This window comes from Archocentrus centrarchus, chromosome 23, assembly GCF_007364275.1.
Source record: "Archocentrus centrarchus isolate MPI-CPG fArcCen1 chromosome 23, fArcCen1, whole genome shotgun sequence".
NCBI classification, from domain to species: Eukaryota; Metazoa; Chordata; class Actinopteri; order Cichliformes; family Cichlidae; genus Archocentrus; species Archocentrus centrarchus.
Window position 1 is genome coordinate 12,932,150 of NC_044368.1, and position 23,341 is coordinate 12,955,490.

The 23,341-nt window shown below is 39.8% G+C and overlaps 2 protein-coding genes across 2 annotated transcripts in view; one reads left to right on the plus strand and one right to left on the minus strand.

Annotated features, from left to right (window-relative positions):
• The window catches only part of LOC115773221 (putative homeodomain transcription factor 2), a 46,973-nt gene extending 27,421 nt beyond the window's left edge, over positions 1-19,552 (minus strand). Inside the window, 3 exon segments of the mRNA XM_030719776.1 lie at positions 4,261-4,341; positions 13,388-13,452; positions 19,295-19,552. Of these exon segments, the coding sequence (XP_030575636.1) occupies positions 4,261-4,305 (45 nt within the window). The 5' untranslated portion in view covers positions 4,306-4,341; positions 13,388-13,452; positions 19,295-19,552.
• A 146-nt stretch (positions 19,553-19,698) lies between these two features.
• LOC115773220 (transmembrane protein 60-like) lies at positions 19,699-22,934 on the plus strand. Its single transcript, XM_030719775.1, has 4 exons — positions 19,699-19,856; positions 19,948-19,988; positions 20,302-20,423; positions 20,591-22,934. The coding sequence occupies exons 3-4, from the start codon at positions 20,340-20,342 to the stop codon at positions 20,906-20,908; spliced, it is 402 nt and encodes a 133-aa protein (XP_030575635.1). The 5' UTR covers positions 19,699-19,856; positions 19,948-19,988; positions 20,302-20,339; the 3' UTR covers positions 20,909-22,934.
• Positions 22,935-23,341: the final 407 nt, after the last annotated feature.

Here is a 23,341-nt window from a genome sequence, read left to right on the forward strand (position 1 = left end):
ATGTACAGGGGAACAAGATAATCCAGAAAGTTCCTCCTCTACTAAATATAGACTTGTGACCGCTAACTGTCGTCAGAGAATCTTCACGTGACACTTTCTGATCTTGCAAAGTCAACAACATCCAGAGCTCACCCTCATACCAAAAATACAAACTGTGCCACTTACATCTTAAAATACACACACCTAAGCTATAATCACATTTATTACAGTTTAACTTTTTAAGCTCAAATACATCACCAACACAAATGGCACATTCAAATGCTCAAGATAGATAAGGCTGAATAATCTCCACTGGGAACTGCTTTCTGTCTGGCAATAACAAACACTGTCAGACAGAAAAAGTAATGCTGGCTGGCGCTGTGACGGATATAGATTACTCTGCTGCATGTGCCTTCACTGTGGCATGGGCTTGCCATGCCACTGTGGAGAGGGAGAAAAAAAAAAAAAAGACTCGACACAAACAAGGCACTGAGTCTATTTACAGCCAGTCTCCAGATACAGAAGAGTCAGAAATACACTGTGACTTTCAAGGTAACAGTGCCTGAAGGGTTTAGAGGCTACAGAGCCGGAGATGTCAGATACAACTTAACAGACCGGTTTGAAAATCTAGCCCTCTCTCTGCAAATGGAAATGTGTCACTTCCTGTAAATAACAGGACTCAGTTTTGTGAGACCAAGCTGTGGCAGGGACTTTCCATATTTTATTGCATTAAATTTCTCACTTTCCATATAAAACCAGGGCAGTCCTAAGGTTCTGATTGATTGTTAACCATTTTTGTACTGTTACAGATTTAAAAAGTAACCAGGAAAAATAGTAAAAAGCAAACCTGGCTAGCACAGATTGCACTTTGACTCGTTTCTAAATGCCTTAACTATAGGGTGATAGATAAGAAAAATCAGGCATCTAATGAAACTGCAGCACCTGCAGCGCTAAAAGCAACCAGAGCCAAGTGAACAAATACCATTTTTGATCATCTGTGTGAACCAAACCAATCTCTACATTTGTAAACAACTAATATTTCTATTATGTGAAGGTTATCAATGCCACAGGATCTTAAAAATATGCAAACTAAATACTTCCTAATTCTAAATCTAATCTAATCTAATCTGTGTTTTTCTTGCTGAGTTCAGAAAATAAACGAACACTTAACTTGTCTAAATGAGACATGCAAGATAAAGCCCCCAAGGACAGGTGTGATCACTTCTTTTAAAAAAAAAAAAAAAAAAAAAAAGGTGGTTTAGTCATTCATGACTCAGCAGCTGTTGTCAGCCCAGACAAGCTTTCCTAGACACACAAAACATATCATGTATGACAAGCAAATACCCTGAGAAAGGTATCAAGCTTAATGTTTATTTAAAGACAACATTCTGCCTTTAATCCACTCGAACTAATGTCAAGACGCACTGCTTTGAAAACAACCCAAGCAGAGCTTGTCATCTTTAGTGTTTCCTGCAATTAAAGGATAAGTATATTACGAATGTACTACTCTGCACAGATGTATTGTAACTCACCATAGAAACGACAAAAATATTTTTGATGGTGTGGCTGATTAATTGATGAGCAGAAGCTGTTTTGTGGCTGAGCACCATCTTCAGTTGGTGACGTAATTACCATGTATATGATTAACTAAAAAAACAACATGGAACGTTATCAGCAATTTATCTGCCTTTTCTCACAAAAACTCTCAGAATGAAAATGAAAGCAGCTGTGATTGAGTTGTTTAATGGATGACGAACAATCATAAAGTTACACCTGGGGTATGGGGGATACATGTTTGAGCCCACATACGAAGAGGAAGGTAGTAACAGCTCCAGTGGAGTTCGTACGTACTGCAGGTTTGATACCGCAGGCTTGTCAAAATGTGCAGCATAAAGTCCTTGGCTTAAACACAAAATCATCCCGGGCACATTTTATTTGGTCGCACCAAAACTGATGCTGCTTCAGTACCCTCAAATAATCCAATATTTTCTTCTAATTTAGATTGATCACAGTTATAATAAATATTTTGTATATTGTATTGTATATTGATTGTGGATTAATAATACACACAAAATTTTTTTTAACTAATTATATATATATATATATATATATATATTTTTTTTTTTTTTTTCTGCCTGTTGAATTGATTGTGTATTATTAATCCACAATCAATCCAAAAGCCAGAAAAAAATCCAGTGTTCTTATCATTCAAATTTAAGAAACCAAATGAATAAATTAAAGAAAATGCCATTTTTGATTGAAAATATGTTGCCTTACAAAGGCACAAGTGTTTTCAGTACAGACCTTAAATATGAGAAACTTCTGATGAATTTTATTCAGTAAGGTCTCATTTCAAGTTCTGAGATCAACCTCTACCAGGTGTGAGAAGGGACAGAGAGAGAGTGCCCAAAGACAAAAGCAGAGAGGTTGTAGAGGAAATAAAAACAGGGCAGCAGCGAACGCAGGAAAAAGAAAAACAGGCAGGCAGGTTTGTGAGGGCAGAGCAGGCAGTGAGTGTGTAAGCTGAGAGCTGCAGGGGGAGCAGTGCTGGAGTCCAACAGAGGATCTGATATCTGAGACTATGGAACAACAGGACACACAACACCAGCTGGGTTGAAGACGGTGCTGAACGGCTCAACCCTGCTGACAGCAGCAAGGAGGTCATCATCAAAATGGTTTACTGGAAGGGTCTGCTCGCTTCAATATCAGATGTTTTCTAATATTATCTTTATTTCTGTTTAAGAGGGAGAGACATTAAATGATTTAGCTATCCCCCCAACAATGTCCTACAGAGCAAAAACAATGTGTATATACTTACACTGCCGTATGTATGCATGCTGGGCAAGTCAGAAATTACAGCCTTTTCCTGATATTTTCACATTTGAAAATTATTCTTTTGACTAAATGAAATCCAACTTTAAAAAGTAGGTAAAAAAAAACAAAAAGAATCATGATGATTTTCCTTCAGTGGGCTGCAAACCCTGATTGAGCAACATTTCAAAGCTTACTCATCACTTTCACTAAAGGTAGCAGCAGCAGCATTTCTTCCAGTGTGTCATCCAATTTCTACACCATTAAATATTGATACTGGCTTCAAAAATCAAATACTGATCAGACGAAGATGAATAATTACAGAATCTGCAAAAATAAACAATCATTTTAAAAAGTGATAAATCAGCTCTCTGCTCTGAACTTGCTAAACCCAGAATCATTAAAAAGAGGCCTCATTCTCAACAAAAGCAAGCAAAAATGTTAATAAAAAGATGGAGACATGCCATAGGAACTACATCACAATTAGTAACCTAGTTGTTGAACATAGTAATCTATGTAAATGTTAATGAAATAAAAAATAAATAGAAAAAGGGGCAGCTTGGCAAATGTAATCAACTAGAACAGGTGCAAGCTGATGAGACTAAAGTTAAAGTAAAGCAAGCTTTAGACTGTTTCATGCAATAAATAAAACTGCATTTCCCAAGTTGAGCAAAAGCAGACTTCAGCTACAACATATTCATCATCATAGGTGAAGCTATGTGAAGGAGTTCATAAAAAAATTATTAAGGACCTTACAAATAAAAATAAAGCTCAGAGTCTTACAGAGAAGGAGGACCACCCACTTTGAGAGACAGATCGCAATAATCAGCATTATAATCACAGGTGATAAATACTGCTGAGGGTTTAAGAACCGCTGCTGAGGCATGCAAGTATAAAATATCACTATAATTTAATAAGCACAGAAAAGATGCTTTAATCAGCCACTTCTACAATGCAAAGGGAAAACATGATTTACTCCTATTAAAATGCAAATTTCAACATATGTGCTGAGATGCTTGTAATATTTGTACCAATCGTGGCAGTAAAAATTATATTTACTGAGTAAAAATAACACCCTTCTTTATTTAAATAGGTTCCAATGTACTGCTAAAATTATAGGAATAAAAAAAAAATACAGTATTTAAATAAATTGTGAAAAAAATAGCTGAAACATAAGCGATTATGCGCATATCAAAGATCAAAGCTTCTTTTTTTTTAATAAAAATATAAACCAAATCAACAGCAGCCTTCTAAAACTAAAATGATTTAAGAGTGCATAAAAATAATTAATAAATGGTGCTATTAAATGTGAAGCAATCCTCCCAAAACAGTGTTTCAGAGATAATCACAAGTCAAATTAGTCCATCTAATATATGTTTCCCCTTCTAATTTCTTATATTTAAATACAAAAGCACATAATGTGAAACCAAACACACAAAAGTTAAATACGAGAAGTTTCCAGTGTCTTACCTTTTTCTGGTACCACACCACAGCATCTTTTACTTTGGAAGCCATTTACATTTCCCTCCTCTCTGCCTAGGGCATCTTAGACTGAAAACACACAGCAAGAGAGAGAAAAACCATGAGTTACGGAGTAATGAAGAGAGGGAGGGGGGGGACTGAGGTGTATACCTGCTATGCAGGTGTGTCATGGCAAACGACGAAAGCGAGAGAGGGAGGGGAAGAAACATACCCTTGTCATGATCACTTTTTAAAGTGAAGCTCGCTGATGTGAGTAATGGAGCCAGGTCACTCTTAAAAAGGAGGTTTGTAATGTCAGTAAAACTTTTGAACGGTTGAATAAAGTGGATGTACACTGATATGATGGAATACACTTGCACACAAATCTAAACCTAGTCTCCCCTGCTCTCTAATCCATGTGAAATGTGTCCAAACGTAACGTGTGTACAACACTTATTCATGCACCCCTTAATAATGAGCCATGTTGTTTCCCTTGACACCCATTTTAAAAAGAAACCATCTTGTCATAAAACAGGACTGTCAAGTGGTTATTTCTTCTGAATCATACCTCTCTCTCTCTCTCTCACACACACACACCCATCAAATCACAGGATTTCTGCTGAAGCTATTTAATTATGGCTGGCTTATTTCTTACCATGTTTGGGTGTGTGCAAATGAAAAGAGCACCCATGAACACACACCTATATCCACACATCTACACTAAATTAATGCACACACATGCAAACATGCTGACGTTTACAACAGCCAACTGTCATTAAATGGATTTTATTGTATGAATTTGTAATTAATATGCATGTGAGTATTTGGACAAACGTACATCTTTGGTATGGCAACTCTGACTCAACACACCACAGCACTGGATTTAAAGCCATTAAGATATGAGAGTCTACATTTTAATTAAATTTTCCCATTTCTTAAGAACTTTTTCCAAACATTTTTTTTGGTTTAAAGCCTTATTGAATACAGCACGAGGATTTTTGGGGAAACACAGAGTTCCTCCCAAATGGCTGAGCTCCTCACCCAAGCCCAGCCGCCCTTCAGATGACGCTCATTTCCAACACTTGTATCCATGATGTCATTCTTTTGAAGGCTACCCGAAGCTCATGGGCGGTGACCGAAATATAGTCTACAGGAATTGGACCAGGCAAGATATCCAGATAGTAGTTAATGGATATGTGATTTAAGTCTTCCTGTTCTGGGTCCTGGTCATTCTATATGAATGCAGATAAATTCTAAAAAGCATAACTGACTGTTTTGATGTCTTTTTGTCCTTTAAAAACTAAAGAAAACTATTACACTACTATAGCTCTTTTCAAGACCCTCTAGCCCAACAATGAACCATAAACTGCACAACTTTGAGCTGATTTTTTAAATTTGGGTAACTGATAGGAAGAGGATGTGAGGCAGTCATCCATACAACCATGTACTCTGAGTGTCAGTGTTACAGTCAGTGTGTTGTTACAGTAAGCAGTCACTGAAACAGGCTCCTCAGATGGATGGTAATGATGAGAACTTGTTTGTTGTGGTTAAAGCAAAGCTGTACTGATCTGCTTCAATAAGCCTGAGCTTCACAGTCATTTGACACTCTGTATAACAAAAAGATGTAATTGCAAAAGATGCCAGTGCACATTGCACGAGGTAACAGCCACATATTTTCATTACAGCTATTCCACTTTAATCAGCTTACTGTGGATTTCTGGCTTTGTCTACAAAGCTGTACTAATCAAATTTTCATGAAGATTTTTATTAATATGACAAGTGTAACTGCTTTAATATGGCTGTTAATGAGTAACTAACTCATGGGGATGGAAGGGGAAGACAAGGACAATGTGTGGTTAATGCAAAACTGCCAAGTGGAAAACATGAAGGCTCTGCGGTTAGCCACTGTCCTTCACTCTCCCGCTCTCTCTCTCAGCCTCTGTTCCTTCCTCCTCTATGGTTTAGTCTCCTTGTATTCCTTTTCTATTTCGCTGTTACATAAGCGCAGCGTTGTCCTGCTGTGTGAGTGGGAGGGACAGAGGGCATCGGCTGCAGGCCAGGCTGACTCAAAGGGTAGCAGGAGCTTTCAGCTTTTCTTGAGTCATGGATTATATTACTTAATTCAATCAAACATAGCTGCATATATAGGCTTCTCAAAAAGCAATAAACCATAATTGAAGGCCGCCATTTCTCCTTGGTTATTTGAACTTGAGCTTTTCTGATTCATTTTAAGCTTTGCACTCAAGGTGAAACATTTTAAAAGCAGCCAAGTGAAGACATCCTGCTTTGCATGTGAGCACCTGTCTGTGCTGCCAGCCCAGTCAGCAGGGTAATCACTACCTGGCATTTTCCAGTGAGTTTTTTGGCCATTGTTTCCAATGTAGCTACTTGTAAATACTTTTATGTTCTGATGTGCTTCTGCTCTTTAGAGATAGGCTCTCAAAAAAACAAAACACACACACATAAAGCTGAGGATCCAATTTTCTGACTATCTGCTTAAAGACATGGGTGTGAGAGACCATAGTACAGAACTGTTTGACAGTTCCACAGCTTATCTGTTGACTGCCAAACCACAACACAGGGTGCCACTTCAAAGAGAGGAGAATTAGCTTGAATGTGTGCATCTAAGACCATCTCCGTGCATTCAAAGCAGCAGCTTAAGCATGGGGAAATGTGAGAATACAGAGTTAAAAAGCAAGAAGGTGAGAAAATTTTAGGTTCGAGTCAAGCATGAAAGGCTTCGAGCACACACACAAACCCTGACTGCAAAACCACCATTTGACAAGCACTTAACCCTGAACGGAAACAAAGTTGCTGCTGCTGCATGCACAGTCCCTATATTGCTGCAAAGATGTACATGTGTTGCTGTGTGTGTGTGTGTGTAGCAGCAGAAGGCTAAAGACATTTTTAGACACAGGAAGAAGGGCCCTTATTTTTTTGCAGCTGTCTATAGTTAGAATCATGACTCCTCCCCTCTCACTGCTGCACCACACTGTCAGGGGTGGTTAACTCCAGGCCTCGAGGGCCGGTGTCCTGCAGGTTTTAGATGTGTCCCCCATCCAACGCACCTGAATCAAATGGCTGAATTACCTCCTCATTATGCAGTCAAGTTCTCCAGAGTCCTGCTAATGACTTCTATAAGTGATTCAGGTGTGTTGGATCAGGAACACATCTAAAACCTGCAGGACACCGGCCCTCAAGGCCTGGAGTTGCCCACCCCTGCTATATGTGATACATCAGGCACTCAAATAAATAAATGCAAGTTTTAATGAGCAGCAAAAAAGCGTGGACCACGCTTGTTTGTCCTTGTGCAGTGCTTACATGTGTAAAGTGTCAATAAAGACCTTTAGATTAAAATTTAAATTAAAAGCAAACAGGTGGTAAAAGAAAGGGAGAGAAAAACAAATGAAAGCAAGGATTTCAACAGAAGAATAAGCTTAAACTCATATGCACACACTTGAGTGTGCACATGTGAGTGTACTGCTTCAGAAATAAACAGATCTAAAAGCAGAGTAGACTAGTCCTTTGTAACCCACTTTCCATCCTCACTGACATAAACAAAAACATAAACATGTTGTTCACCAACCACACGTATGACATAAAGCTCATCATGAGGCAGGTAGCACTTTTAGTACTTCAAGATATTCATTGCCATCTTGGGAAACCTGCAGATCATTTGTGCATCAGTGAGATGACATTTATTACCAGACAAAACTTGAAATCAGAAACACACAAAATGCTTTGGTGTAGTCTGGTCAACAACAACTTCTAATGATTTTGGCAATTAAGCATGAGCAGAAAGGACAAAAACAGACTCATCCAGGCAGACAAACCAAAGGTACTGACACCCCATCATTACTGGCGCTGGGCACAAACAGCAGTGTTTTCTATTTGTCATCCTCCCAAACTGTCTGACGGCTTTAAGACCACAAATCCTCCCCATGTTGAGACAGCGATAAGAAAAACGGGCAGATGAGACCAGCACCAATCCACAAACACTATCAAACAAAAACACCAGCGGAGCTGCATATTATTGCCTAATACAGCTTCATACGCAGGATTAAGTGTGAGCTGCACGGTTATTATTCCGGCTGGAAAACACAGCAAGAAAAAACAGTTCTTTCCTAACGCACTTTTTCCAAACCACACATTAGCAGCGTTCCCAAAATACACAGTGGTTTCCTGAGGGGTATTTAGGGAACAGAGCCCAGACAACAGAAACACACGCAGTTGTTATACTTATATGGTCACAACAGGCTGCATTTGTAGACATTCAAAAACTGGGTTCTCTTGAGTTTTCCAGCATTACAGTAAATTTCTCAGATATTTCAGGGTTTAAAAGTTTTCATGTTTGCAATTTTTTAAACAGTAAATCTTATAGCTCTTAAGGAATTTAACAACTCTGATAGTCACATACACACACTCTCAGTGTACGCAACAGTGATTCTTATGAAATCTGTCTGACCACTGGTCTGTCTGAACTGACCCATTTAGAAAAAGGAAGAGGGAGAGTGCAGTCAGGTTAGAAAGACTGCATTATGTAGGCCACAGTTTATAGGAGGGCTCTTGTGCTGAGGACACAGCTCTGTGTGTGTGTGTGTGTGTGTGTGTGTGTGTGTGTGTGTGTGTGTGTGTGTGTACACACATCTCTTCGTAACCAGGAAATTGCTGAATGCAGTTAGCTGTATGTTAAAGTGGAGCATCAGTGGCATAGTGTCAATCTGTGTGTGTGTGTGTGTGTGTGTGTGTGTGTGTGTGTGTGTGTGTGTGTGTGTGTGTGTGTGTGTGTGTGTGTGTGTGTGTGTGTACTGACATAACTGCACAAAAAAGAGCAAACGGAAAGGGTGACACCAGCTATAGTGATTTAATGGGGTTAGGACCGCAAATGTTTTTGAATGTAAAAACAGATGAACCATCTACATTATCAAAACCAAATGAAGTCATTGTAGATGCATGTCTCTGTTTTACATTTGTGTTCATTCACAATCCGCCTTGTAAAAATGCTAATTTCAATATTATCACCAGATAGGGATGAATGGGTTATTCATGAAATTGTTTTGTGGTCAGTTAATCTGGGTCTCAAAGCTCAATAAATTTCCATCCATCCATTTTCTGCTGCTTATCCATGTCTGGGTCACGAGGGCTTCAGTCTAAGCAGAGAAGCCTAAACCTCCCCAGCCACCTCCTCCAGCTCATTCACTTTGAACAGTGACCAATGGACGACCCAAAGGTTGTCAATGACCCAAAGGCATAAAAATAATCATCTTAAAACTCTTGATTTTTTTAAGAAACACACACAGAGACCTACATAAGCTCAGAGTGAAGGTGTGGTGACTGTGGATGCTGTGACACAGAACCACTTTTTTAATAATGGCTGTCATAACATTTTACATAACTGGTTATGCAACTTGCCACCTTCTGACTTTTTAATCTGGCACCTTAGAGCTACTCTCGCTCTGTAAGACACAAACACACACACTGACTTTCCATTCTCAAAGTCTCACATTATTGGAAATGACTCCGGTTGTTACATTTTGTGGCCAGCTTTTACGCTAACAAAGCTCTATTAGAATCCTTTATCACCTCTCACAATTTATTTGAAGAAAAAAAAAAACAATTCACAACAGATTTCAGTAATTATAAAGCCAAGTAAATAATCTAACTCACGTTTGAAGTGAGTCGTTCTTTGGGCAGCTCACTGGAGCTGATTGTCAGTAGCTATAATGGACGTTGCAGGCTTTGGTTGCGTAGGGAAGTAACCCTTTAACATGCAATTTACCAATCCGTGATTACTATGGTAGCTGGTAGGCTGTAGATGCAAGGTCAGAAAGGGCAGAGTGAGAACGTCCATATAAAGAGGTGGTTGTGAGAGGATCAAACAAAAAGCCTTCACCTACAAGAGTGTGGTTTGTGTCTGATGTGACAAAGTAAATGTGGTCTATCAACTCTGTACTGTCTACTCGTCCCTATTACAGGAAATTTTAAATAACCTATTATTTTTAGACTTAAAGGACTATTTTCACATTTAAAATACTGGTTAGGTTGAGGCAAAAAAAAAAAAAAAAAAAATTTTGCTTGAATTTCAGAGCATATCCTTATATTTTTAAAGAAATATATAAGCTTCAGACAAAAAAAAAAAAAAAAAAAAAGTAGTGGAACTACAACATAGACGATAGAGGAGACTGAACTTTGATCTAGTAACTGTATTTGAAACAGGATGCAACAGTGCAGAAAGTGCCTGACAGCAATGACGCACACATACTTTTTGTTTTCACAGTATTAAAAAAAAAAAGCATTTAAAGTAATGAAAGAGACTTTGACACTGGGGAAAAATAGCAAATTAAAAACTTAACCAACATACAGTGGAAAGCAAATTCAAGTGTCCAACATCTGGCTACACTGATACATACATTTAATATTATTTTCTTATTATTATTAGGGCAGCATGGTGGTACGCACTGTGGCCTCACAGCAAGAAGGCCTGAGTTCAAATCCACCTTGGTCTGAGCCTTTCTGTGTGGAGTGTGCATGTTCTCCCCGTGTCTGTGTGGGTTTCTTTCCACAGTCCAAAAACATGCAGTTAAGGTTAAGTCAATTATGTGTGAATGTGAGCGTGTTTGGTCGTCTGTCTTTCTGTGTTGGCCCTGCGACAGGGAGGCGACCTGTACAGGGTGTACAGGGTGTACCCTGTACACCCTGTACACCCTGTACAGGGTGTACCCTGTGGCGTGACAGCATGACTGCAGTGTATGCTTCTAAATCTTGTTGTGTACAACTGTATTCATTCCTTCACTCCCTCCCATCAAGCTAAATTAACATCAGAAGTTGTGCATGCAGGTGGAAATGAGTCACTTTAGGTTTTGTTTGTTTAAGCATGTTGTATAAAGCACTTTGAGTAGAGTAGAAAAGCACTTTATAAAAACCAGTACAGTCCAAGTTTGCAGAGATAAGAGCTCAAGAGACAGGTTTTATCAACATGTGATAGAAGCTTACATAGCTAAAAATAAGACCATCTTAAAAAGGATGGAAGGCTAAAGCTGTAAGACTAAACAAACACATCAGTGGCCCTTAGTACCGTTCAAACCTGAAAGAGGATAGAAAAGACAAGAAATTCTTCTGCGTTTTAAATTTTGCTCTGTGAAAACCAAGCACCACACTTGAAAGGGTGAGCTAAGGTTAGAAGGTAATGAGCATTAAGCAAATTTTGGAAACCTTGTCACAGTCAGATCTTTAAAAAGAACTAATCTCAGAGCTCGTTTTAATAAAAGGAAAAAAAAAAAAAAAACATAAAGCTTCTTGAGTTTTTTTTATCCATTTCACTTCTAATACAAACTGACAGCAGTGTCATGTGTCTTTGGGATGTCTAACCAAAACATGAGCACAGGAGGAGACCTCCTTCACAAGTCTGGTATCTCGTGATGTGTAACACTAGCTGCTCTCGTCCTGTCTGGGTGTTTTATGTTTCATGACGGGAGCAGGTTACCTCTCTGAGCTGTGTGTGTGTGTGTGTGTGTGTGTGTCCATCCATGCTTGCAAGAAATATGAGGCTGCACGAACAGCGATACACGGTCAAAGGTGTCGAGGGCGATTCAGAGAAGCATGAAGATGGGGTTGATGTTTTTTATCTTGTAGGGTGATTTCCTGACATTTCAAGCGACACCAAACAATCCTCCACTTGACCTACATAAGGCTTGATCGAGCAGCACCACAAACTCATAATAAACAGACAAATTAGTTATTTAACTGTGTTGCTTTCATCGCAGCTGAACGATTTGTCAGACAAGCCAAAATCAAAATGAGCATCATATTTACTTCTCGGTTGTCTATGTAGCCGTTTCACTTAAATACAGGCTTCGAATGAAGAAGCTATATTTACAGCTGGGCCTGATTTACGGTCCCAGCTGTAAATATAAAAAAACCCCTTGAGGCTGGAAGACACAGCCAATGTCATCTGTTTTCAAGTTTTACAGCTAGGCTTCAACAACATGTAAAACATATGTTAATCATATTAAAACAAACTCACACTGCACTGTAGTCCTTTCATGTGAGAAAAGCTCAAACTGCAAGGCAGTCAACACAAACTTCTGACATCCCAGAAAACTATCCATCGGTTAAATCTCACTGCTGGTTATTTGGGCAAATCATCAGGTGCAATGAGCCCCATCAAACTGAACATCAACCAAAGGACTCCGTCTTCCATCTCACAGGCCTGCTCCTACACATAGATCTTTCATGTGTTCATAATTTAGGACCGAGCATCTTCCCTAAACAGAAGGTGCAACTTTCACTGAGCATTATTATTACAAATCCAAAAAAAATGCAGAGGTGTATTCGTGCAAAATGCTTCAGGTATGCCGCTTTTCAGCCTCAGGCACAACTTGAAACCTGACTCGAATCATCTAATATGCATGTCTGACATTTGGATGCTTCATCAAATTTGCACAATCAATGAAACGAACAAATGAAAACAGAATAAACTGCACTGCTTCTTTAATAATAAAACATTCATAATTTCTATAAACATTTTAAAAAAAAGGGGGGGGTATGTAAACGTAATTGTGTTCACTCCTCCAAGGACACAACAGCACATAGTTTTTACACTATTATGATGATGGCTTCGATTTTTTTTAATTGTCAATGGAAGTTACTGCACATGATTACTGTATATATTATATGACTGTTTATGTACTACTAACATATTAGTATTCAGTTTTTTAAATATGCCTTTTTGTCAATATAGTGACAACCTTTGTCTGTGGCCATTTGTTGGACAGGAAACCAAAGATGTACTGAAAAAAAAAACAAAAACAAAACACCAGGCTACCAGTATACACGCACACACACACGGACACACACACACACACACACTCTTTCTCTAAGTGTTTACTACTTGTGTGAACTCCTCAAAGGGGAAGCATGGCTTTTTTCACAGTCTCAGATTTTTCCATCTGTCTTTCTCTTTTAGACGCAGTGAACAGAACTCATGAACTGCTGTTGCTGTCTGAGCAGAGCGGCTGCGTGTGTGTGTGTGTGTGTGTGTGTGTGTTGGTTGGCTGAAGACACCCTCACAACAGTCTGTGTGGGGGTTGGGGAATGGCCTCCAAATCACAGAGACACAGACAGACACAGGACTCACCTCTGTTCGGGTCGTGCAGCTGACGTGTTTGTTCTCAAAGCCAAATTGCGGCAGGAGCTGGATGACTGTAAAACAAAAAGAGTACGATGTTTCAGACTATTTGCTGTGGCGCGATCACATTTGAGATTCAAAGGAGCAGCAGCTGTTTGTGTGCATTTCAGGCTCTCACATACTATAATAATTAGCATTATTACATTATCATAATGTCTTACTGAAGTGATGAACAATAAAAACCTTCGACCATCAGCCAAGTTAAAGGATGACTTGTAACTTATAACAGGGAGTCATAAAATGACCTTCTTATCGCGTACAGATAAGAGATGATGCTCATCCAAAAAAATAATTTAAAAATTTGTCTGAAGTCACAGCTGAGAGCTTGTGAGTCTAGGTGCGTCAGCTAACATCAGTAGGATAACACAGAGTTGGTGTTGCCTCCAGCAAAACTTAAACTGCGTTTAGCACAAAGCATCTTCAGGTCTGGAGCCAAAATGTTCCAGTTTGTAAAAACTTGATTCACAAGAACTACCTGAACAGCACTTACTTAACCTAACAGCCCTGAGGACATGAACTACTGATCTACCAGTTGGATGATGTTGAATATTAAACATTTAGGTTTTTCCCCCATTTCACTTATCTGTATTTCCCACGATCAATTTTCTTTCTTTTAAAAGAATAAATGTATTCAATAGACTCCCAGCAATAAAGAAAAGACTTATATTGAGCTTTAGTTACACATTGTTCTCATAACCTATAGTGTTTTTTAGTGTATTCATAACCAAAACATCAGTGACAAAATTTGAGTGAAACCTCATTGGATGAACTCATTGGTCCTTTAGACAAATGAGGTCGAGAGGGGTCTGAGGATTAATCTGATAATAAGCCTTATTGTGGCATTATAGTGCAGTGATTAGAGCTCTTTTGTGAGGAGTTTGCATGCTCTGTGAACGCAAGATTTTCTGCTTTCATCTCCCTGTACATTTTGACTGTTGATTTATGATAAAACAAAACTAATCTTTTTATCCTGACTATTTTGTCTTCATAATCACTGGAAGCTAAAAGCATTGCCGAGATTAAACTCAGATTAAATCACTTAGTCCTAGTGGATTCAGGACATTTATAGAACAAGACTTTCCTGAGGCATTACTAAATGTTTTCTTGTTCTTATTTTTTATTGAAGCAGCATTCAGACTTAACAGGATGTGTGTGTTTATGTGACTTCCTGTGCGAACTGTTGGAATCCTAACTGCAGCTTCTGGTCATTGCCACCTTGTTACTGACTGCTCTTGCCCACACACACACACACACACACACACACACACACACAAAACAAGTTCTACTGATTATGAGGTCACTTGACCTTTCTGCTCACAATCCCCACTGCGATTACTATATTTCTACGCATTATATCACTTCCCTGCAGGCCATGCTGCAGCCAGAGCATAAGATGATATAGCAGTCTTGTGTGTGATGTAACTATAATGCAGCTGATGATGTAACAAGCTCTGCAGGCAGATCCAAGTTCCACAAAACAAGAAGCAACGCATCATTTCAGAGCTCCTCAAAGAGACAATACACGGAGAGGGAAAGCAACAAAGAGGCAACCAAAGAGACTAAGTGAGGATGAGAGAGAGATGCAGAGAGTGTTACAGTCTCACATGTGCATGCTGTTACAACCCAGCACAACATAAAGGGGAGACTCACATCAAGAGTTTGTAGGAACACTGGTTTTATTTTAAATTTCAACAAATGAAAGCCCAAAGAACATGAAGGCAAGAAGTGGCATCTCCTCCAAGCCAGCCTCGAGCATGACATTATACACACCTCGTCAGGAACTGGCGATTAAGCCTTGCCAATAGCCAAAGACCAAACTCTTGCACTGCCACTGCAAGGCGCGTAAGGGTTGCAGAGGGGCATAACAACACACATAAGGTCATTTGCTACAAGTCACATTTATGTGCACAAAACACACCACCATGATTAGGGATGGGAATTGATAAGAATTTAGCGATTCCGATTCCAATATCGATATCATTTATCAGTTCGATTCCTTCTCGATTCTCTTATCGATTCTCATTGGGTTAGTGAATAAAATGTACCACAAATGGGTTGGTTTGCATTAACTGTTTTTAATGTAAAGTAGAACATAATTAAAACTGGTATAAAATATAAGAATTCCTCTTTCAAAATTAATACTATTATTATTTTAACATTTTAACATAGAATACAACCGCAAGGTGTGCAAGAACCAGCCTGTGAGCCAGCCAGACTCTTGGCAGTCCTCATCAAAGAAATTTTACAGGAGAAGGAGATTATTCATACAGTATAGTGAAAGCAGCACAGAAAAATAGGGTTGCAACTATCGATTAATCGAGTGATCTGATTAGAAATACTTTTTTCTCTTTTCTTCATGTTACTGATCAGGTGGTTGATGAAGCTACTTAAGGGTGGGTGGCTCTGCCCGGCCTGGTCATCGCGATCACCAGCCAATCAGGACTGGCGTAATGAGATAAATGCTTCTGAGGAATACGCAGGGAGGCGCATTCCCATAGTGAAACATCGAAACGAATGCTAGGAATGAGAACGTTTCCTTTCGCTCCATCCGAGCTCACGTCCCGGTAATAGCTCCACCTCTTTGCGCTTGCTGCGTTTGCACAGACTGCACATGGTGATGCTGTTTCTGAAACACTGCAAACATAATTTTGTGATGCTTTTTATCTTGACGCTTCTGTCTTCATGCTGTTGGATATATTCCAAACCAAATAAGGCCCGTCTGCAATGTAATCACGTAAATGTGTCCTCAAGTCAATGGAATCGATAAGAGGAATCATTAAGCAAGCAGACTAACGATTCCAAGGAACTGAATTAGTGGGAACCGGTTCGCTACAAGAACCGGTTCTCGATTCCCATCCATGATGCACAGCTACACTGTCTGATTAGTAGTGCTGGACCAGCAGATGATCAATCACTGTCTCAAAAATGCACATGTGCTGCATAGTCCCAACTGGTGTGTGTTCATTACCAGGAATCTCATGTGTGCAGACTGAGCAACACTGCCTGTGCAACATAACACAAAAATGATATTACTTCTATTTCCTGTCAAAAAAGAAACATTATGCAAACTTTTGCTAAGCACCCTTAAACCACAGCTTCTTCAGGTGAAAACACATTACTGTTGATGAGTACATGACTAACAATCCCTTTGAATCTAAGAAAACATCATTTCTCTGCCCTGGATATGAGACTATGTAGAATGCTGAAACGGGTTCCCAGCAAGTCAGATTAAAGATTTGCTTGGTTGTTACGCAAGTCACATACCTGCAGTTTAATTTCTAAAAATAAAAACCAAACATGTTCCCTTCTTGGCTAAAGCTCAAACATACAACCACTCCGACAGCTGAAGGAACAGCAGCTGATCATTTTTACCATGTTTTTAACAGGCTTAACCAGTTAAACATAATCTGATCTGCTTCGCTTTGGTTTCATATGGATTAATAGGAAAAAGCAATTTCTAGGCTTTAAAGTGACTCAGGCTGTGTGGCAAAGCAGGCTACTTTAGAGGTCGAATTAAGACTGCAGATGGAAATCTGAGTGAGGAAAGACGGTGTTAGTCAGACACTGGAGCAGACAGACTGGCTTGATGATAAACTTGTTGGATAATCAGTGGGCCTGCCAAGCAGAGAGCCTGAGCCCCTGCAGAAGAATCCCTCGTCTGACACAACATAGTTAAAAGGAAATTAAAAGGTTTTAAAGACGAGTGTGGCAGAATAGATAAAGATAGAGTGGAATTCAAGCTGAGATGAACAGTTAGACTAATATATCAGTGTGTTGTTATGCCCCTGTCACATATAGTGGCAAACATGTTGTTTGGGATACACAGATAAGCTGTTTTTGTTTTGTTATAGCAGAGCAGTTCCTGCTCTCAGCAGGGTCCACAGCACATGCAGCAGCGGAGAATGACAGCTTAGCAGACTACAGAGTCATGAGGTGTCCCGATAGTTGTTGATCCATTTTATTCTCCCATTTTTAATTAAATCAAAATTATACATTTTGAATTTTTAAATCTTCCAGCATAACATTAGTTATTTTTATATGTCATAAAGATAGTAATCAGCCAACGGATTAGTCCATAAAGCACATAATTATCCATCCATAAAAGAGATTTAGTCAAACACACAAGCCACCTGGATAATGATACAGGGCTGTTGGTATGCAAACAATGTGGCTGGCTCAAGGTTTCTCCAGAAAATGCAATAGTTTATTCTTATAGTTTACGGACAGCCAAACAACCTAGAAGCAAACTTATAGCTGCTTATGTGCATTTTTTAATTTAAAGGAATCTTAAAGACTGTGAAGGAGGCCACTAGTGTTTTTTTGTTCTATATCATGTTGTATTTGCTGCTTTTCACATTGTAATTATTGCTTTTTTGATGCTGTATTTGCATGGCTTGTAAAACATTTTATGGGGCTTCCTAGTAAAATAAAAGGTAAATAGAGTGAAAAAATATTTGTCCCCTTCCTGATTTTCTTTTTGCATATTTGTCACACTTACTGTACTCGTTTCAGGCCAAACAATACTAGAAAAAGATAAGTAACTACATAATGCAGTTTTTAAATTGCAGATTTCAATTAAAAAGGGAACATTTGCCATCTAAATCTAAGAACTGGTTGTGTCACCCTTGGCAGCAAAAACTACAATCAAGCATTTCTGATAACTGGCAGTGAGTCTTTTACATCACTGTGGAGGAATTTAGATCCACTATTCTTTGTAGAATTGTTTCAATTCAGCCACATGTGGAGTGTTTTTGAGCATGAATGGCCTGTTCAAGGTCATCCCAAAGCAGCTCAATCAGACTTGAGTCCAAACTTTAATATGTTTTGTTTTTTGAGCCCTTCAGAGGTGAACTTGCTGCTATTTTTACAATCATTGTCCTGCTGCTCAAGCTTCAGTGCATCTACTGATGGCCAGACATTCTCCTTCAGGACTTTCTGGTAGAGAACAGAATTCATGGTTCTATCAATTACGGCAAGTTGCTCTGAAACAGCAAGGCAGCCCCAGGCCATCGCACTACCGCCACCGTGTTTGACTGTTGGTATGATTTATGTCGGATGTAACAGGACTCAAACCTTGCAAAAAATACCTCCACTTTTGTTTTATCAGTGCACAGAATATTTTCCCAAAAGTCTTGGGGATCATCAAGATGTTGTTTGGCATATGTGAGATGAGATTCATGATTTAACAGGGGGACCAGGTAGGTTTGGATAGCTTTATCAAACATTAAAATTTGTTTGATGATCTGAAACATGCAAGTGTGACAAGTATGCACAAAAAATAGGAAATCAGGAAGCGGGTTAATACTTTCTCACTGCACTGTAAGAAATAAACCAGAAGCTTTTTAGCTTAAGCAGTAAACCAATCAGATCTTGATAAAATGCGATCTAATAAACTGTATTTATCCAAAGATGACAGTTAACAGCACCCATGCTTGCTTGTAATTAAATTGTGATTGCTTTTTCAGTTCACGTCTATCGTTTTAGGAATTTTGCTATAATACACTGTGGGGAAAGCTTGCAGTAAAACCACAGCCCTGATAAATAAGACGTGGGGAGATTACTTCCTCTAAATCTACTGTTTTAAAAGTACAAGCTCAAAATGTAAGGGTTTGCAGCACATTACTGAGGAGTTACAAGTCCAGTATTGGGGAAGGGGAAACACATACAGCTAATTTTGAGGCTAGCAGATAGGTAGCTGGAGTCTGCCACTGTGTGTTCGGAGTCTTCGAGGTTCATACATAGACATCCTCCACCTCCTCCACCGCTTTCTGCCAGGCTACATGTTAGCTGAGACACCAGCACAGCTGTATTTAACCCTGAAACCCTGATTACTGCTGTCTAAACGCTCAGCCTTACCTCTTTGACTGCGACGGCGGCTCCAAGTCCACACACAAAGCTAAAACGCGCTTTGTAAGCGTAGTTTATGATGAACTTAAGCTAGCCAGCCTTGTCCATTGTCTAGAGGAGATGCTGAGTATCTCGTTCGGCGATGTTTCAAGCATTAGCTTTTCCCTTTCTGACGCTCACTGTAAAAATACTACTTCAGCCCCCTTACCGTAAACCGCCGCATAACGGCGCCATTATATTTTAAGCAAATGACCTCCGCCGACGGTTAGAAAATAGGAAAGGAGAACAGGGTCACACATGAATACAACAAGTATTTTAAAAGTCAATAAATTAGAACGCACAGTGTTAAAAATTTTAATTATATCGTGACGAAGGGCATAATCACGAGCGCCTGAAAAAATAAAAAAGAACTTTACCTACCTCTAGTGGACTTCAAAACTCACTGCAGGAACACCTCACAACCACTGCGCGTTTGTGACAACTTTACGGTTAAAACGCAACATGACGAGCACCAATCGGCTTCCAAGCAGGGGCGGAACCAGCTCGGATAACGGACCCCAAAAAAAAAATAGTACGTCTGCTATTATTAACGGGTGCGTCTGTTGATAATTATGTGACTGCTTTTAAGAAACGGTATGTGACTGTGAATGTGTGACACACAGGGAGGAGAAGATGCTGCCTACCGAGCCAGAAACACACTAAAGTAAGTCACGCAGTGTCAGCCAACGATTAGCACAATGCTATTACTAGGCTGCAACAGCTAGCCCTTATTGCAGCGTTTAATCTGACAATGAATGAAAAGACAGCATTTTTAATTTCCCCAGCTGCTATCAGCGAAACGCTGTTTGATGCTGCAACCAAGACCCTAACCGGCACCAAATAGTGCAGTTAGTAGCTACTCCTGCGTTGCTGTCGGTTTTTAAATGCAGTTTTTCTTGCTAAAATAGCATGCATTGATCATAATCTTTCATTTTTTCCAATTGTGACTCATGCACATGTGGTCTGTCTCTGTGTAGCTTCAGTCTGGCTCCTCATTTGGTCTCCAGGGAGTGAGATGTCTCTGGCTCAGAGGGTTTTGTTGACCTGGGTCTTCACCCTGGTTTTCCTCATCATGCTGGTTCTCAAACTGGATGGGAAGGTAACGGGCTTTATTGCTTCATTAGCCACCCTTGGTTAAAGGTTGATGTATTCTCCATCCAATCACCCATTCCTCCCACCAGGCTCCTGAAACTGGCCCTTTTTTATTTTTAACCACTCATAATAGAAGCCATGGCTATCATCATCTTCTCCTTTTCCTCCCTCCAGGTGCAGTGGAACTGGTTCATCATCTTCCTCCCTGTCTGGGTCTTTGATGGCATCCTCATTCTCATGCTTGCCATCAAGATGGCAGGCCGTTGCAAGCCTGGATATGACCCACGCAATGGCTCTCCAGACCTGCGGCTGCGTAGCTGGTACCTGACAGCCATGCTGCTCAAGCTCAGCTTCTGCCTGACTCTGTGCGCCAAGCTGGAAAGGCTGGCCGACGTGAAGCTGACATTTGTGTGCATACCACTGTGGACCATGTTAATGGGAGCGCTGGTGGAACTGGGGCTCAATATCTTTCCTGAAAGGAGAGAGGCTTAAGAGCAGTCTAAGACCTCAGTGTGAATCACCGCACCCTCGACAAACCTATGTAAGAACATGACAGCAGATGTTGGGAGTAGATTTGTGTTCATCTGGTCTAGGAGCTTAGCCTGATTGTGTTTCCAGAGAAGAATCAAATCACCACCTCAGCCATAAGTATTCCTTCTAGGAACAAGAGACATTGTGTAGGCAGACAACAGTTGGAAATGCACAGATTTCAGCATAAAGTACTCATAAAATGTGGCCTGATCTTCATCACAGTCACAACTGCAGAAAAACACAATCTGACTAATCTAATAAAGCACAAACAGGACTTTTCATGGCTTTACTAAAGCCGAAATAACTCGCAGTCCAGGCTGGAGAATGAAGGTGAATCTTGGAGATAACGGCTTCTGCAAAAGTGGCTGAAAGCCTGGTGTTCAAATTAAGGAAATGAGATGAGAGGCATGGGCTGCAGAGCTCAAAAAAAAAAGCCTGGTTCTTGATAAAAGTCTGCCCTTCTCAAGAAAAACTGGAAGGTGTGAACTGTGCTTTGATTATTATGACTTTCACAGGAACTTAGAAGAAGCATTTGGATGTGCTGGAAAAATCCTGAATATTCATCAGTTTACAGTAAGACAAACTGTCTGCAAATAGAGGAGATTCAGGACTGCTGCTACCCTGTCCAGGAGGTGAAAAAGAAACCAACAAAACATTTGCAAACATCTGAATGAAGTGTACCAAGGACTCTAGGAAGAAAAACACTGCAGTACAGCCAAAATTTGCTAAAAAGAGTCTGAGCGCTCCACAGCAGATAAGACAAAAGTCAGACTTTTGGGCAACAATAAATAAAAGCTCATCCCAACAGGGAATCATGGTGGAGGCACCATCGTGGTTTGGAGCTGCTTTGTTATCAGGGCCTTGAGGTAGCAAAGCTTTGGGGTTGAGGGTTGTTCAATCATGCCAGTGCAGAAAAACTGATGAACTGGCACAGTTTTGCAGGTGGGAATGGTCTAAAATTTATCTTAGTTATTGTAAAAGTCTCACAAGCAGCTACAGGAAGCTTCTGATGGAGGTTGTTGGTGCTAAAGGAGGTGGGTTTATGTATTTTTTTCCAGCCTGGACTCTGAGTGATTACTCAGTCTTTTTAAATAAATATGTATATGCTGGTTCGGTCAGAGTGTAATCGTAAAGTGTTTGCAAACCTTTCTTGCAGCTGTGAGTGTTCAGGTCTCAGCAGAAGAAGGTTGGGCTTCAGTGAAGCTGAGACTCCACTGACGTGCTAGTGAGTCGACCCTTTTCGTGTAAACACGGTCAAAATAGCTCAAGGATGGCCATATGGGAGCAGCTGTATCTGTAAAAGTACTGTGAAGCCAACACTGGGGGGGAAAAAAACACACACACATCCTCTAATGCTTTGTCTTATTACGGATTCAAAATGTCCAGTGCTGTTTCTCTGAAGTTTATTTTTGCTGGATGTAAGTGACCACAGCTGCACAGGCAGGAACTGAATCTACTTCCTGTGTAACTATCGCACTTGCTACCAAACTACAGTGTAAATTTTTGTTAGATATTTTGTGGCTGCTTTAAACACTTGATCTTCCCATTCCAGAGCTGTGTTTTTAATGAACTTTAAAAGACAGCAGCGTGTTTAGCTGCAAACACACAAAAGTGCAGGATTTAAGAAGCATTTGATATGCTGTTTTTTTTACAGGCTGCTCTCTCTGCCTTACACAAGTGTCCCATTTAACTCAGTGAGCCCTGCATTCAGACTAAAGTCCAAAACTCTGATTACAAATGAGGCTTTGTGTGTTTTGAAAAAAAAATGTATTTAATTGCAGTCCTAGCCACCAGAGCACCATAAGCTTTTGGTGTTTTCGTGTAAATCTGATCGCAGTTTCATATTAATTATGGTACGGCTGACTCTGTGCATGGGCGAAATGCATTTAGTGCCATTGGTTGTTTCTTTGTGTTACTTTGCACTGCATTGAAGGGGAAAAAATAAATGCACACGTTTTGGAAAATGCATGCAAATGTTGTAATAATAAATGAGCAATTTGCTTTACGCTGTGTGCCTCATAATGATGCTAAAAAAAAAAAAAAAAGTTTTAATATAAAAATCACATTCAAGTGGTTGCAGACTTGTTCAAAACAAAGTATTGCGGTTTGGGAAAATCCCTCTGGGACGTGACCTGAAATGAACTGTGAGGCAGCCAATGAGCTAACAGCAGAGTGTGTATGTGGGTGTGGGTGTGTGCTCTTACACGTCAGCGCCTGTAAAAGGCACACACAAGTTCATCTGACAGTTATGCAGCACTTTAAATAATGTAATGATTTAGGGCAGAATTTTAAAGTTTCGATGCATTTGTATTGTGAAAAACTGCACTACAGGAACTGAAAGTCTGAGGAGAAATGAACCAAAAGCACAGCGGCGGACTCTTAAAGGAGACGTAG

Bases quoted from the DNA above. Each gene is read 5' to 3' on its own strand.
- LOC115773220 (XM_030719775.1), top strand. From the start codon at position 20,340: ATGTCTCTGGCTCAGAGGGTTTTGTTGACCTGGGTCTTCACCCTGGTT. The intron at 20,424-20,590 runs GTAACGGGCTTT...TCCTCCCTCCAG, and splicing joins TTCTCAAACTGGATGGGAAG to GTGCAGTGGAACTGGTTCAT.